The 16,236-nt window shown below is 44.3% G+C and overlaps 1 protein-coding gene across 1 annotated transcript in view; it reads right to left on the bottom strand.

The window, feature by feature from the left end:
* The window catches only part of dnah5 (dynein, axonemal, heavy chain 5), a 73,562-nt gene that overhangs the window by 31,913 nt on the left and 25,413 nt on the right, over nt 1–16,236 (bottom strand). Inside the window, exons 41-64 of the mRNA XM_061819587.1 lie at nt 15,327–15,397; nt 14,995–15,102; nt 14,686–14,873; nt 13,499–13,693; nt 12,960–13,094; nt 12,758–12,865; nt 12,066–12,219; nt 11,727–11,873; nt 10,002–10,243; nt 9,637–9,813; nt 9,236–9,440; nt 8,941–9,083; nt 8,220–8,354; nt 7,851–7,973; nt 7,551–7,764; nt 7,257–7,480; nt 6,685–6,889; nt 6,428–6,600; nt 6,041–6,171; nt 4,030–4,183; nt 2,004–2,271; nt 1,610–1,733; nt 1,349–1,456; nt 200–314 (exon numbers count right to left, since the gene is read on the bottom strand). Of these exons, the coding sequence (XP_061675571.1) occupies nt 200–314; nt 1,349–1,456; nt 1,610–1,733; nt 2,004–2,271; nt 4,030–4,183; nt 6,041–6,171; nt 6,428–6,600; nt 6,685–6,889; nt 7,257–7,480; nt 7,551–7,764; nt 7,851–7,973; nt 8,220–8,354; nt 8,941–9,083; nt 9,236–9,440; nt 9,637–9,813; nt 10,002–10,243; nt 11,727–11,873; nt 12,066–12,219; nt 12,758–12,865; nt 12,960–13,094; nt 13,499–13,693; nt 14,686–14,873; nt 14,995–15,102; nt 15,327–15,397 (3,847 nt within the window). The remainder of the gene's footprint in view (nt 1–199; nt 315–1,348; nt 1,457–1,609; nt 1,734–2,003; nt 2,272–4,029; nt 4,184–6,040; nt 6,172–6,427; nt 6,601–6,684; nt 6,890–7,256; nt 7,481–7,550; nt 7,765–7,850; nt 7,974–8,219; nt 8,355–8,940; nt 9,084–9,235; nt 9,441–9,636; nt 9,814–10,001; nt 10,244–11,726; nt 11,874–12,065; nt 12,220–12,757; nt 12,866–12,959; nt 13,095–13,498; nt 13,694–14,685; nt 14,874–14,994; nt 15,103–15,326; nt 15,398–16,236) is intronic.

Genomic DNA, 16,236 nt, shown 5'->3' with positions numbered 1-16,236 from the left:
TCAGGCAAGCCGTACAAAATGTAACATCCCGTCACTTCAGCCAAACTGATTTTGATGGCTATTAATTTACAGTTTTGGGAATTGGCTTCGTGCAACCGACTGGAATGTTCTTGGGCTAACGTGCGAGCATACGAGTGGAGTGTTCTATTAGCATAGCAACGAATAAAGAAAGTTCAAAGGTGTGGCATCTAAAACTCACCATGTCAGCTTTGTCATTGGCCACTTGCAGTTCTTTCTCTTTCAACTCCAGCTCTTTGCTGAGTGCCGCTACCGATTGCGATGCTTCCTTCAGCTTCTGGAGGCCTGTGTTCATCCTAAATACAAGTGCCGGATTAGATACAGTGTGAAATAGTCAGTAACACCAACTACAATATTTTGACACGTCTGTGGTCAATCTTGATATTCACATTTTTACAGCGTATTGAGCAAGTCTACCACAAACACACAAAAAAAAAAAGTCACATTTGTATATATATCACACAATTGAGAAGGTTCTGGTTGGAATTACAGTGTTATAATAATATCATCATTTGCTAAACCAATTGTGTTTTTTTTGGGGGGGGGGGTCGTGGATAGGTTACTTGGCGAATCAGTTATTTTGAAAATTCAAAAAGATTGATGCCTATTGATCAAAGTTGTGTATATATATATATATATAATTCATTGACAATCAATATGTGTCAGAAATTGCTTCCATGCAACAATCATAAACTGTTATTTTCTGTTGAAGCTTAAAGGGAAATTACGGTGGTTTGGATCCACAATGTATCCAATAGGTCATGAAATATGTAGTGTATCACGACAATGTCATTTTAATCCTCTCTGTCATTTAATGGTGTTTTGAGAAGATTTTTATCGACAATTACGAATTTTCAGGGGCGCCGCCATTTTGGAGAGTCACATGTGACGTATCCCCGGCGAGCGAGCTCGGCCGAGCTCGCTCGTCAGACTCCGCGTCGTTCCGTCCGAAGTACCATCCGAATCTTCGACATTATTTCCAGCCACGGGTTCAAATCTGTACGGAAGAATTCCTCCGTCTTCCCGCGATTTCTTCATCAGATGAGGATAAATCCGAGAAATCAGCACTGGCCATAAACGGTGTCCCGTGTAATCGAGCCTTTTGGTGCGGCACGTAGGTCGTGTGATTTGCCAAAATGGAGGCTCCCCTGAAAATTTGGAATTGTCGATAAAAATCTTCTCAAAACACCTTTAAATGAGAGAGGATTAACATGACATTGTCAAGATAAAGTACATATTTCGTGACCCATTGGATACATTGTTGCTCCAAACCACCGGGATTTCCCTTTAAGAGGAAAGCTATTTATCTACAGCAGTGTTATTGTCTTACCTGTTGGCCAGAGTCTTAACTTCAGACCTCTTTTCGTCATAGATGTTCTTGTAGTTCTGGATGAAGGACAGGTAAGACTTGGGCGTGACGTGGGTGGCGCGTCGGTATCTGCAGAAAAATTACGTGACCAGAAACTTTACCAATTATATTTATTTCATTGGTTTCCAGGAAGAAAAATAAGTGTTTTTTTTTTTTTTTTTTTATTAATCTTCCATTAGGTGACGACGCGTCTGAAATAGCAGCTCATCGTACAACGCGTACCTCTGGAAGTAATCCACGCATTTCTCAGCGACGCCATCCTGGAAAGAGCCCATGCATTGAATCACCTCCCGCTTGACTTGAGGTGAGCACTCGATATCAAACGTCGACACAAAGTGCTCTGAAACTGAGAAAACGGACAAATATACAGCAAGAAAGCGGTACTACACAGTAGTACAGAAGTATCATCTGATCATCACAGAAACACTCCACGCTGGAGCAACAGCAAACCCGAAAAAAAATGAGTCGGTGATGATTTAGGATTATTGATTATTGACAACCAGATGCATTCATCCTAATAGAGGAGCACATCATTTCTCCGTGAAGGATGTACACCGTATTGGGAAGCGAGAGAAAACAAATGTTCAGAAGATTAAAAACGAGCATTTGTACGTACCTGCAACTAGCGCATCTTTGGGCCAACGTCTGAACCAGTCCATCGTGCAACCCGATATCAGGGCGGGGAACTTTAGAGCCCGGTTGCGGAACTTTTCCCCAACGGGTGAAAAGCACAGAACAACGTGAAGGTTGCGTCGGACCCGTGACATGAAGTACTCGTACAGGTTTTCGTTGGTGGACGGCCGTCTTGGGAACTCTCGCTTCATGATCGGCACCAGATCGCTCAGGATCTCATCCAGTTCATCCCGAGCGAACAGGTTTGACACCTGAGGACAGAAACGTACAAGGTAACTTAGATTGGGATACGTATTCTCGGTTATTTGGCGCTTATTGTACGAGTGCTTTACAGCTGTACTCGAGATAAGGATTAAAAATGCAACACGTCCGTTAACTCGAGTGAACAATTTCAAAAGTCAACCAAAAAAAAAAAAAAAAAATGTTGACCATTTGGTTGTCCGTGAACCGTACAACGCAGGCGTGTGCATAGTTGTTTTAGGGGGCTGGTGCTCAAGCTCCCAAAAAAGAGCACCAAATGTTCAACATTATCCATTCAATCGTGAAAAAAACAATTGTATGTACAGTACATATATACCTTATGGATTTGTTAACAAAATCAACAGTCACAAAAAAGTGACTTCATTTTGTTCCTTTTGTTATTGACAAAGAGGTGGAAGTACAGTGGATAGAAAAAGTCTACACAGCTTTCTTCAAATTAACGGTTTTGTGGAATATACGAAAATGAGATCAAGATACATTATTCAAGGGACAGTTTAAAAAAAAAAATAAACTTGGAATTCGTTTTGTAAATTTACTTGACTGATGCACAATTCTAAATCATAAATAACTGATGACAACAAGGGTAATTTCTTTATTTTTTTTTTAACTATATGGTATAAATGGGGGTGAAAAGAAGGGGTGCAGCAAAAAGGTCCTTTTTTTCACCCTCGTCAGAAGGACAGCTGCTTGAGCACCGCGTGGAGCCCATGTGTGCACATACCTGTTCCAAAATGTTAAAGATGGCCATTGTGTGCTAAAATTTCTCGTGGAAATCCCTAAAAACAGTGTCTCCTTGACTCAAATATGAATGTGTCGTCTTTGTCCTCACCCAAGCACACGGGAATTTTTGCATCTTTTGACTACGTCCACGCTCACTGAGCTGAATTTTAGCGTGTCGCAGATCTCACGTGCCGGCTGCTGACCGACTGAAAAGGCAACGAAGCCACCGAGCTGACGCAGACCAACATTGCTCGCCCACCACCGTCACCTTTGTCACATCTCATCAATTTCTCTCGATCACGGTAAGTATCGAGCCTCCGTGCAAAACTTGCGCCAACACACTGGCAAAACAAAACATCTCCTGGTTCCGGTCTCCATTTAGTCCCTCCAGCTGCCATTTAAGCAGTTAAGCAAGCAGGAAGGAAACAAGCAGACAAAGAGGATTATGAGTAAATGTTGTGTGAAGGAAACAGAAGAGTCAAAATAATCCATGGATTCCCCCCCCCATAAATTGAAAAAAAAATTGCATTCAGCTCAAGTTTCGTTTCCATGCATTCCCATACAGTTTTGTGACATAAATTTGAAGCCGCGTGGCAAATCCGGAAATTTACAAGATTACAGAATCTTATGGGTCAACGTTCAACCGTTTCATATTTAGCTCATTAATTAGTGATTAACAGTTACAGTATTTCACACCTGTTTCTTTTATTCGAGCAGAGGAGTGCTCTTGAAATGCTATTTTGTTTGTTTTTAACGTTTAACCGCGAAAAGAAGCGTTCGCATTACATGGAGGACTGATGGGTCTGAATCGGACAAATGCGTTGACAGATGCGCAACTCGCTGCTGCTTTGGCTTCCGGGTGGTGGAGGGAGGGGGGGTGGGGTGGGATAATTTGGCCTTTTCCTCACTTTCTCAAGGCAACATGCGCTCAATAATATGTGCTTGCTAGAATGTCTGCGGCTGTGCGAGAACGCAAGTATGCCCCACTGGATAAAATAAGATCCATATTTCAAGATCTCGCTCCTCACCTCTCCAGACGACAAAACGTTGTTCATGTATTCAAGGAAGGACTCTTCCTTGATTTCGTTGTCAGTGAAGAGGAAGCTGAGGCCTTTTCCCAGCAGGCCCGCCGTCCTGTACACGCCCTTGAGGTCCTCCATCAAGTTGCTCGTGTTGTAGGAACTGGGAAAAACAACCAGAACATTACTAAAATCATAAATACGGGTGAATCTCAATACATCACATCATTGTGGAAAGTGACATTTCGTTCAATAATTCCATTTCAAAAGTGGTACATTACGAAACGTGTTGAGTTTATTTTTTCACGAAGATGTCTTGCAGCTAAGAAAAGCCCAAATCTGATATCTCAAATTTGATTATTGGGGGGAAAAGGTCGTCATTGTATACAACGCTAATCATCTATTTATTACGACCTGAGCCTTTGAATGAAATTTCTAAAGCTGCTTCAGTAGCCTCCACAAAAATGGCGAATTCAGTAATATATATATATATATATATATACAGTGAAGAAAATGAGAGAAAATGAATCACACAAATAAATCATTTAAAAAATCGTACATTGTGATTTCTGGACTTTTCTTTTAGATGATTTCTTTCACAGTGGACATGCACCTATGATGAAAATTTCTGACTCCTCCATGATTTCTAAGTGGGAGAACTTGCAATATAGCAGGGTGTTCAAATACTTATTTTCTTCATTATATATATATATATATATATATATGTCTGTCTGTCTGTGTGTGTGTCGCAAATGTAAATGTTTGTGTTGAGATGCTGAGCACAAATGTACCAGGCAATATTGTAAAATACTTCTCTAAACAGAGTGTATACGTATGTGTCATTTCCATCCATCCGTCCTTTTTCTTAGCTGCTTATCCTCATGAGGGTCGCGGGAGTGCCGGAGCCAATCCCTGCTCTCATTGGGCAAGAGGCAGGGTACACCATTAACTAGGGACAATTTAGGGTCTCTAATGAATGCATGTTTTGAGGATGTGGGAGCAAACCGGAGTGCCCGGAGAAAATGTCTTTTTTTTTTTTTTTTTTAAAGAATGTATTCATCTTAATCAAATAGCAACCAGTGTGTTCAAAACAAATTAACATTTCCACATTGGCGGAGCTGCTTCGGTCTCTCCTTGCACGTTTGTTTGTTTTGTAATTGCTTGTATGAGAATTTTGATGACATCCAGAGATTATCTGAAATAACTCTGACAAGCAGTTGGTGAAAAAATAATAATTGGGGAAAAAAAGCAACTGGCATACAAAGCATAACTCGAACAAAAGCAATTGTCATGACACAGCGAGAGAAAAAGAGACTGAAAGGAATGATGAGGATGAAGAGAAGACAAGCTATTGACTTTCTGGTTTGCTCCACACCATAAAAAAAAGAAGAAGAAGAAGAAGAGCACAAGAGGCCTTCATTATATTACCGAGAAGCCGAACTGAACTCTCCAAAGGAAATGTGACGGTGACAAATGCGAATGGGGAAAAGGGAAGACAAACATTCAGGGCAGAAGTGGGCAGCAGAGCCACCCGACAATGAGCCAAGAGGGAGAAAGCGGAGACAAATGATGCAGTCGAAGAGGATGGATTTGCACTCAACCTGCGACGAAAGTAAAAAGGCTCACAGGGCACAGTGGACGTCTTACGTAGGGACAGAAAATACACGGTTTTGGAAGTCTTTTCAACAAATCTCTCACTTCACTCTCACACAGTTTCTTTATATCCGAGTCTGAATGGGAATCCAATTTTGCATATTAGCGCTGCGCCGGTGAAACTTCAATTGCATTGTCACCTTCGATCAAAAGAAGTCGCCGATCTTCGCAATTCACGGGCTGAAGCTACTCGCAATCGCGCGGTTGATTCCCCATCGGTGTGAACGGCTTTTGCGATACAGTACAGCAGTGTTGCAAAACGAAAGGATCCCACGGTATGATCTAAAGCAGTTCTAAAAATGTGTATTTTTATACCTGTCCAATACGCACTACAGTTCTCCATCTACAGGAAAAGTAGTAACAGTACCGCGTCAGAGTGATCTGGAAAATTTTGTATCCGGCGATGAATGAGGCCAGTCTGGTCAAGCTCTGTTTTCCAGAACCTCCGACGCCAACCAACAAGGCATTCCCTCCAGGTGTCCGGATTATCCTTGAGACCTTGAGCAACAACAACAACAACAACAACAAAAACCACACACACAATTGGTACCTTTCCCCACCAAAAAGAAAGCATGCATTACCTCAAAGTGCAAATATCGTCACAATTCATGTACTTTGGGACTCCAATCGTGTAAGTCGATAAAAGCTTTAAATGCAACGCGCGGCGGCGGCGACCGCTGCGGATCAGACGGGCGCGCGTGTGTATTTGCGACGAATGTCTGTGGCGTGTAGCTAAGCGTGAGGCCTTCGTTACCTTGACCAAATGTATCATTGCGTCCTGAAAGAAGACCATGTCCATGCCGGTACCCCTGACGCTGTCGTTGTAAAGACCCAGGAACATGTTCAGTCTGCCCTTTAAGCTCTCAAACGTCTCAACAGCCTCGTACACTTTGGGTAAATCCACGTCGGAGTCTTGGGGTTGCTCTCCTGTCATGACAGTGTTTCTTGCTGGGACCACCGAAATGACAAAAGTGGAAAAATGGAACGTCAAAGGCAGTCATGTCACATTACCTGTTGCTGTTGCTTCAGGGGCGTCTCGCATAAAGTCCACAAAATATCTGTCCACGCCGAGGTCCACCGTCGCCTTGTGCTTCTCGCCGAGTGTGTCCTCGACCAGGCTTGCCAGTGCCAGGTCAAACCAGTCCACTTCCTCGGGCAGGATGAATCTGTCAGCGATGACGCGTTTGCATTCGTGCTTCCACAAAGCCAGCAGCACCTGAAAGATGGCGGCTCATGACTGAAAGTAAGAAAGAGCCTCACCCGGGGGATGCCGGCAGAAATCAACCTTGCTCATTAAGACGATAAACTAGGGCAATCTGGCACCGAAATGGAATGTAAATATTTGATTAGAGCGACCATTGAATAGTCTGTAGCATACATTTAATGCCAGAGAAAATCTATTTTGTCGACAGTATTTGCAGTGTTCCTTATTTTTATTTGATTGTCTTAACTACGAGACAGACACAAAAGTTTAAAAGGTCAAATGCTTCATTTGTGTTTCTTGGGAAACACATTTTCTTATTGGGGGAATACGTTTAGTGATGTATCCTGAGGCCTTTTGGGAGACAAATATGTCCTCTCACCTGGGCGGAGTTGAGCACCTCCGCGCTGGTATTAAGCAAGCCTTGCCAGACCCTGGACAGATCCCGAAGGTTGAAGATGTAGTGGAACTTGGCAGGAGTTGGAAGCATTTTCACTTTCGTCAGCTGCCAAAGCTGGCGAGTCATGGACACCAGAAAGGGCACCGTGCTTCCGACGTCATCCGCAAAACCGCGTTGTGCGCAGAAGTAACCTTCGCCAATCACACCTGCAACCACACGTGGCGGCACGTCAAAAGATGTCCATATATTTGCAAAGTTTCAATGCCGCGTGATTACCAAAGATCTTGTCGATGGAGGAATTGGAGGGCAGCGTGCAGTTAAATATGGAAAACTGTCTCTTCAGTCTTTGCGGGATGTCATTACGGCCTCCTCCGGGATGGATCATCGCTGCGAGGAACTGGACGTCGACAATGGCGGTGAATTCTCCTGGTTTTTCCAGATTGAAGAACCCATTCTGATCCATCAGCTGGCGGACAATCTCGTTTGTCACCTGTGTCCAAAATAGAAGTGACGAGTGGGCGATTTGGCGCGGATTTCTTTGGTTTCGAAAGCAAGAATGTGACTTTGATCCCAAACCTGATCGCCCCACTCGTTGATGACGGGCATGTTGATATCATCGACGAAGACTGACATTTTTTTCCCAGCCGGGGGTCCATACGTGCTTCCCATCCTTTTATCCACATAACTCTCAATTGTTCTCTTCGGAACAAAGAAAACGGTTGAGAGAAAACACCAGATTACACTGTAGATATTTCATAAATGCATAAATCAATGAAAACGGGCTGCTGCGGGATGTCATCCATCACGACAGCCTGATCAATACATGCTGAGCCAAGGACAGGCACGAGACTGCAGTCTCAACTTCAGTCAGCGGAGTGTCCATCAGACACATTGATCAATATTACTTTACGTGCAGAGGGCAAAATCTGGATGCTTGGACTTTACCTGGAATATGAGGGGAGTGGTGGCGGAGGAAAAGTTGAGCGTCTTTCCCACGTGCGTGTCAGGATGGAGCTTTGACACGAAGCCCTTAATCATCACCGTCTTGGCCGTTCCTTGCTCGCCGATCAGCAAAACGGCCTGGAAAAAAAAAAAGATGTTGCGGTGTTTGCTGAGTCTTACGACGTGTTTGACCGTAACCTATATTCGGAGGGTGGTCTCGTGCATATGAACGGCTGCTGAGTCCGGCAAAAAAACAGAGCTGCTTGGAATCCAAATGTGAATTTTACAACAAAAAAAAAAACGATTTCATTACAGTGAGAACTTCCACTCGTCAGTTGAGTTTGCAGATCCACGCATATGGTGCATTTATTATTAAATGCAACGGACTCATGCGCGCACGCTCACGCGAAGAGGCCTCGTCATGGAAAGTCGAAATATAAATGTATAGCTCAGCACGGCCATGTGGAAGAACTTGAAGGTGACGGAGAACTTTTCAACCAGCACGGAAGTGACCTCTAACCTCACGAAATAAATTGTCCCCCACGCCACCTCCCAAAAAGACAGGAAACTTTTAGAGTTTGTGTCCCAAAGGCATTCAAAATGGTACAAAAACACACACTTTGGCACATGCTCGTTTCTGACTGCTCCGATTGTGTGAAATACCCGTTTTGGAGCCGACGAATGGGAAACAGGAAGCAAATCGTTTCTTGTTATGAAACGTCACCTTGCCCTGCTTGGCGATGGTCTGTATCAGGAAGTCCGTTCGAACATTGTCCACGTTTGGCACCAAGATGGAGCTGTACTCCGGGGTGACTTCTGACGGGTAAACATATTCCTCCACTCGGGTGCGCCAGTGGACCCACTGACCTGGGACAAAAATGAACCAACAACGCACAGCGGTTACCTACAGAAAGAACAAAATATGTACAGCACTGTGTCCCTAGTGGATTGCACGACTCCCACAAGGTTTCCAGGTCTGCCAGACTTTTGTTTTATTTCTTTCCTGCGCTCACACCTACCATCCGTTGCGACATGATAGTCGAACACGGTCTCCTCGCTGTCAGGAGGGATGTCGGGCAAGTTCAGATGGACGCTGTCGTTTCCTCGTAGCCACGTCTCCATTTTCTTGCGGTTCTCTAGTTCAAGGACGGCTCCGGTGCTCCACATCATGGCGAATGCGTACAGGCGCTCGAGGTGCTCTCGGGATATGTCCGCACACTGTTCCTGCGAGGTAACATTGTACATAATTTTAACTAACATATCAAACGCAGCTTCGTGCATCCTTTGCATCGTTTTGCTCAAAGAGCAAAAATTTGGTTCTCTGCATTTGTTTGTTGATGACTGTTTGAATGTGTAAAGGATTACGTGCATCGTGAGGACCGGTGCCCTGCTTCGAACCTTCGAGCAATATCAGGCCCACCTTTGTCGGTATGAGCCCCTGCAGGATGTCGATGCACTGCTTGATGACAAAAGCCTCCAGCAGCTCCATTTTGAACTCGAGCGACTGAACGCAGAAGCGGTGGAGTTTGGTGAAGGAGGAGGAAAACAGGCCCCTCAGAACCGAGACCTCCTGGGGGCAGCGTTTTTTCAACCACCCCTGGACACACAAGTAAGAATGTGAGTTTTCACACTCAACGGCATGCGTCTCCTGTCTTTTATGACAAACCTAATATGTGGAAATGTTATGTAGAGATGGGATTTCATTGCATTTCATACAGTGCCCAGCAGCACGGTCAATTTTCAGTTCTGAAATCAACAAAAGCCATTTTATTTCTTTTAACTCGCCTCCAATATCGGGCCCCAGCCGAGCACGGAAGAGCTCATGAACACCATGCCGTTGCGCGACACGGTGGCCGGAGAGGCGTTGTCGATGTTGTGTGGCTCAAACACCACCTTGCAGTTGGGTGCCATCGGTATACGGTCTCCATTTGCCAAAGTCAGAGTTCGGTTGTCATCCAAGACCGAGTTAAGGTTCTCGATCCAGATGGCATCGACTGGTCCGTCCAGGACGATCCAAATGTGCTCGCCTGAAATGTTCCAGAATAACATTAAAGTTTGAGTGTCATTTCCCGATTTTAGAATTTTTTTAAATGATCGAATTAGGAGATCTTTAGTGCATCGAAAGGATGAGAGCACAATTATCATGGAAGTTTGCGACAAAAAGAATCAGTGGCTGCAGCAACAATTATCGCACGGGCGCACGCCCCGCTTGCATCTTCTTGTGCGGTGAGCATCGAGCGGCACATAAAAGGTGCACACATGAAAAGGCAACGCGTAACGCTGTAAAATTCACACACACCAGTGTACGTGTGCATCTTTAATGAACGCCCGAGGAAGATAAAACAATCCCTCTCGAGCGTGGCGCGCTCGGAGTGCAAGGATGTCCAGAGGCAATTAAACTTTTCTGCGACACACAACGTTGCTAGGTTTCACGCAGATCCCGGAGAAAAAGCAGGCGCCTCTTCGTTGGGAAGGACCCCAATCGTGAACCATGCGAGGATTCAGTTCTGAGCTCTCCGGGGACCCCCTTTCATCCTCTTTCCTTCATGTTACCAAGCAGAGGAGACGGAGTTCTGACGCCATACTCTCTGTGCTCCGTTGAAAATGATGGCTAACTGCTTATCCTCCTATACAATAACAGACTGGTGTCACGAGGATTTATTTAAAATGCAAACTACGAGTTTTCCCCCTTCAGTGTGATCAAACAAGACTTGTACCAAAAGATCGTGCAGCGTTTACTCGGTTCGGTGGACGAGATGAGGCGAGAGCTGTGGCTAGGCAACTCGTGGCTGCTTCGCAGTTCCAACAAGCCTGCTCACAATACCCTGAGCATCGGACAGTTCCTGGCTGCGACGTCCCAACGCACTCTGTGGGATATTTTTTCCCCCGATTTCAAACTCAAGGGAGTCATCAAAGAAATCCGCGTTAGGGACATTGGGGCTTCCGAGAGAACATGAAGTGCAGCACAGCAGGCTGGAAAAGTTGACTCCAGGGGAATTCCTTCAAAGTCCTGGAACTATTCTGCCACGCCTCGTACAGCAACAGTACTCGAGTTTATAATACGTTTATCGTCAACTCCCACCATGTCGAACAGTATTTTAAAGTTCATATTAGTAAGGACGTGGGCCGTAAAACACGATGATATTGTAGTAATCTATTCCAAAAGTAAAAATAAAGAAGTCTTCTGTGCTTCCATCGGTCAGGATTTTACTCAATACCTAGAATTGGATAATTCTCTTTCAATTTATTATGAACGTGTAAGAAAGAAACAATTACATCATCTTCGGGAAGAGATTACAATCCACACGATGTTTGGTGATATAAACCCATCATTTTTCTACTTGAGTGAAAAACACGATCAAATATTTGATTGTTCCAGTCAGTGTCTGCAATTCTACATCTACATTTTTAATAACGTTGTACTGTGCAGGTCAGTAGAAAGATAGAGTAACTGCTTGTCGAGGATAATATCATTTATATGCCGTCACGAGCAATGATACATTTCCTGACCTTTCTTCGCCCTCAGCGTTTTCCTCCAGAGGGTCGAGAAGATGCCGTCCGTCCAATCGTTTGTTGCCACGTCGAGTCGGCCGAACATCTGAGGTGCGGTGATGGCTTTGGGGTTCATGCGCATCTCTCTGTGAGGTTGACCACATTCTAGGAGAGGCAAGACAAGCTCATTTGAAGAGCTCTTTTCCCAAACAGGATGTGTAACGTTTGAAGATCTGGACAAATGCGGTTTTTTTTTTGTCCAAGTATTATCAAACTTGATTGACATTTTGATTGTGTTTTCCTCTTCATTAGTTTTAGAACGTATCAGCAAATCTGATGCTGTTGTTGGCATCCTACCCGTCATCGCTCTCATCAGCGTGTGGATGCAAGTTGTTTTTCCTGCCCCACTGGGGCCGAGGGCCATCATGCCGTGCCGGACCCTCTGAGTCTCAAATAGCTGAATGACTTTCAGTTTCCAGGGTAGGTGACAGATCAGACCGGCATCTTCGACCTGAAAAGAAACGTTTTGTCATTTTGACCCGAGTTTCTTTCTCTGAGCTCCACGATCAAAAACTGAACCATCTGTTTTGTACTGGTGAAGCGCCAGGAAATGTAATTTTTAAAATACTGTTAAAAAGTTTATGTCTGTGGTAGTATCAGCTACGTAACTGTGAACACTTATTCTCTCGTGATGACTTCACCAAGTGGCAGCGTGTTCAAAATAAAACATGGTGGACCTAATAGTGAACCGTGGAGAACATCACAATCCAACATGTCTCCCCGTCAAGGAGTCTTAACCCATGGGGACGTAAACCTTTCGGCCAGTGGGGAAGAATTTAAAACGGTCACAAAACGGTACAGGATAGGCCGATCGTATTCTGCAACCCGTTGAAAAGAATATAATGTTGAGGCTGCCTCAGATTCAGTAACACAAGAATCAAGAGTTTTCAAAGCTCCACGCCCTCTCGTTCATTTTTTGGTTTCCTCATCCTTGTCTCTATTTTCGCGGCATAGCACCGTCTTGTTCACACCCAGAAACTCTTTGCTACCTGTTTGTCAATGGCTGCCTCGAGTTCAGGGTAGCCCGCTTTATCCAGCTGAATGCCGGGGAACAGGTCGTCAATCAAGCTCAGGAAGAGAGGCTCATCTTCGTCGATCTAACAAACACATTGGAGTGAAGATTTACTGGAATCCACAGGAAACAGAAGTTCTGAGGGTTACATAATGTCACTTTTGATCAGTCAGACTGACCAGCTTTGAGAGATTCATGTCCCTGAGGACCCTCATGACGATGGTAGACTCTGTGTCGCTGGGATTGGCGCGTTTGGCTGCTCCCAGAGTTCGCAACACGGACAGAATGTTCCGCAAGCCAAAATCATAGTGAACCTGTGGAATTTAGTCGACAGCGTAATACATGTATTTCTTGCACTGAATTTCTTTTCGTCGTTACAGTATAGCCAAATCGGGAATATAGTGGAAACCTTGACACCTCATTTCCAGGGTTGATTGCAAAACTCAAAACGCAAATTAACAGCAATTGAATTAAGTCGATACGCAGGTGTTCCGGTAGCCAATGCGAAAATGAGGGTAAGAGGTACGCTGATTGGCAAGGCACTCCCGTGTCGCGCTGATGCCGTACTGAATTTTCTAATTGTATGGTAGGTCACACAAAAGCTGCGATTCATCTCGCTTATTCACGGATAATAATGCAATCACTGTGATTAATAGCCTCGGCTGATGTGATTAAAGTCCAGATAACAACAAATCTAATTGCGTGGGGTGTTGCTTACCTGCTTGGAGAGCTGCTCTTCACACAGCTTGTAGAGAGTGAAGAATTTCCGAGCCAGCTCCATGTTGTCAATGAAGCCGCAGCTGGCCAGCTTCACTCTGATGATTATTTGGCGGTCGGGAACCATCATGGCCACAGAGCGAAAGTTGATCTTGAGGTTTTCTGGGAGTTCTTGTCGCCCTGCGTAGCCCGGGTTCTGAGTACCAAGGGAAGACATGTACGACACAGACATGAATGAGAAGACCCGCTTTGAAAAGTCAGCTCTCTATTTCTCAGCTAATGCAAGAAAAATTCCATTCAATGATGATTAAGGTCATCTGTGGCCGTGCCGTGGCTCGAAGCTGTTGGTTTGTTCCAGTTTCATCGGCGTGGATTCTTTTTGAAAACACTGCGTCAGTATCTGATTCGAATTTGCTATCAGTGGTCGTTAATGGGAGTATTCTGTACTGCTGTGCACAATGCCAAAGGAGATATTAATTCCGAGTTACCAACAAATCTATCGGGGGTACTTATTCATACAATGCACTGGAATTGTGTATGACACGAAATATATTTGATTTCTTAACTTCTGTGCTATAATGCTGAATAACAATTGTTGTATTTACACATTCGGACATCAGAATTGAGTGTACAGCAGCAATTGTGCAAATGAGCGATACACAGAACGATACTTTCAAAGAGTAGCGTTGACCTCTGATATGACAGAATTATTAAGTGAGTGCCAGATTTGGTCCAAATGCGCCAAATATGCGGACAAATAGATGTGCACGCCTTGCAGTGTTCTTTACTTCATTGGGAAAAAAAAAAAAAAAAGTCAGCCAACAAAATCCTTATGGAAATCTTTCTTCTATCAAGACAGCCTTTAATGAACGCCTCTGTGCACGTGAACATGCATAAAAACAAGTTTGTTTGCACGTGAGCACACACAAGATGGCAAAAAAAAAACCCCACAAGAAACGATCTCTGACCTAGGAAAATAATCCCACTCTTCTCTTTTTAATGGCTTTATTTGGGATATGTTAAATGTGCCGAATAGAAGACTCAAATGTGAATTAAGATTATGCCACTTCTCTGTAAAACTCCTGCAACACGTTTGTCAAAAAATAAATTCCCCCACATTGGTACAGGGGCGGCAAATGTGAGGCCATTGTGTAAGGAAATACAGAAAATGGCCGGGATGACGCTGACCATTGTTAGAAAGACGCCGAATTCCGGATTCATCTCTACAGTTTCTCCATCGGTGAAGATGAAGTTTTTTCGTCTCTCTTTCTTGCAGCTCAGCACAATCGAAATCTGCTGGGCTGCCACCGACAGCACGGGAAGCTCGATGCGGTTGAATTCGTCAAAACATCCCCACGAACCAGACTGAGCGAGACCTGCAAATCGTGCAAAGGCCACCAACAGATTAGTTTGCTTCAAATGCAGTCGTGACACAATCCGCTCGCTATCTTTTGTAGTTGAAGGACTGGTGGCGTGAGCGTACTTGCTCCTACTCACCCTTGAATATTCTTCCCAGACCTCTGAAGTCCATCTGGTCCGAACAGTTGAAGACCACCACGTACTTCCCCAGACAGCGACCCATGTCTTTAATGGTCTCCGTTTTACCTAAAACAACGGACCAAAAATGACAATTCACTGATTTTTAGTCGACATCCTTCCCAAAGAAATGCGCGAGTGTGTATGTTCCAGCTGCCACTGCTGTAAATTTTGTGGAAAACTTGCAAAAGACAAGATGCTCAATTCTTGACATGTCCCCTTCATCCATGCAACCATTTGTTGAAGCGTTTGTCGCAGTGAAAATCACAATAAGTTTGCGGTGTTTCGCTCACCTGTTCCCGCAGGGCCGGCAGGTGCTCCACCCATGCTCATGAAGAGAGCCTGGGCAAGAGTGATGTAGCACCTTCGTCGTATGTAGGGACATAGAACAGACATTGACACATTAACAGGGTGAAATAATATGATACGATAATATGTGCTCTCTTGAAAAAGTATTCAACCCCTTGGCTTTTTGTTACAGTTCAAGCTCTAAGAAATTTGAGGGATCCGTATAAAAAGTCAATTTTTTTTCATGTGAAATGATGAAATACAAATATAAAAGATGTTTTTATTGAAAAAAAAAATAGATATACATTGGTGCAAACTGTGCCTACGTATTCACCCACATTGGTACAAAGCCTCTTAATAAGGTCGAATGTAACCAAATCACCTTGAAAACTCATAAACAGTTGACCGTCTGTTGACCCACGTTGCATTTTTAGACATTATGGCACATTAGGGCCCCCTTTTCCAGTTTACCGACTTGGCATTTGCCATTATTGACCAGTGTTGTACATTTTCAGATAACCTGGAACCCTGCTTGGTTAACAGAGGGTTAAATCACCTCTCAGGACAAACAAAGTTCTGAAACACCAAAGCAAGACGTGCCGCTAACCGACCACGGCCACAAAGACCAAGTAACTCTCCAAACAAGCTAGCGACGAAGCTGTGGACAAGCGCGAGTCGGGGTTGGGTTTAAAATAAAAAACGAAAAAATCTTAATCTTGGATGAAGCCCCAAATGGAAATCACACGGCAATGCCACTATGCTGGACGGAGAGGGAAGTCCGCTAAAACTTGGGGACCGGGTCGGGAGGCCGTTAATCGGAGATCGAAAGTAACAACGGGGGGAGCAGCAGAATTTCCCAGCAGATGCTGGAATACAAAGCAAGACCACAACCAAGAAGGGGCTGGCTGCTTCACT

The sequence above is a fragment of the Syngnathoides biaculeatus genome, chromosome 5 (assembly GCF_019802595.1).
Source record: "Syngnathoides biaculeatus isolate LvHL_M chromosome 5, ASM1980259v1, whole genome shotgun sequence".
Lineage (NCBI taxonomy): Eukaryota > Metazoa > Chordata > Actinopteri > Syngnathiformes > Syngnathidae > Syngnathoides > Syngnathoides biaculeatus.
Note: the sequence above shows the minus strand (reverse complement) of the source record. Positions and strands in the feature narration are given on the sequence as shown.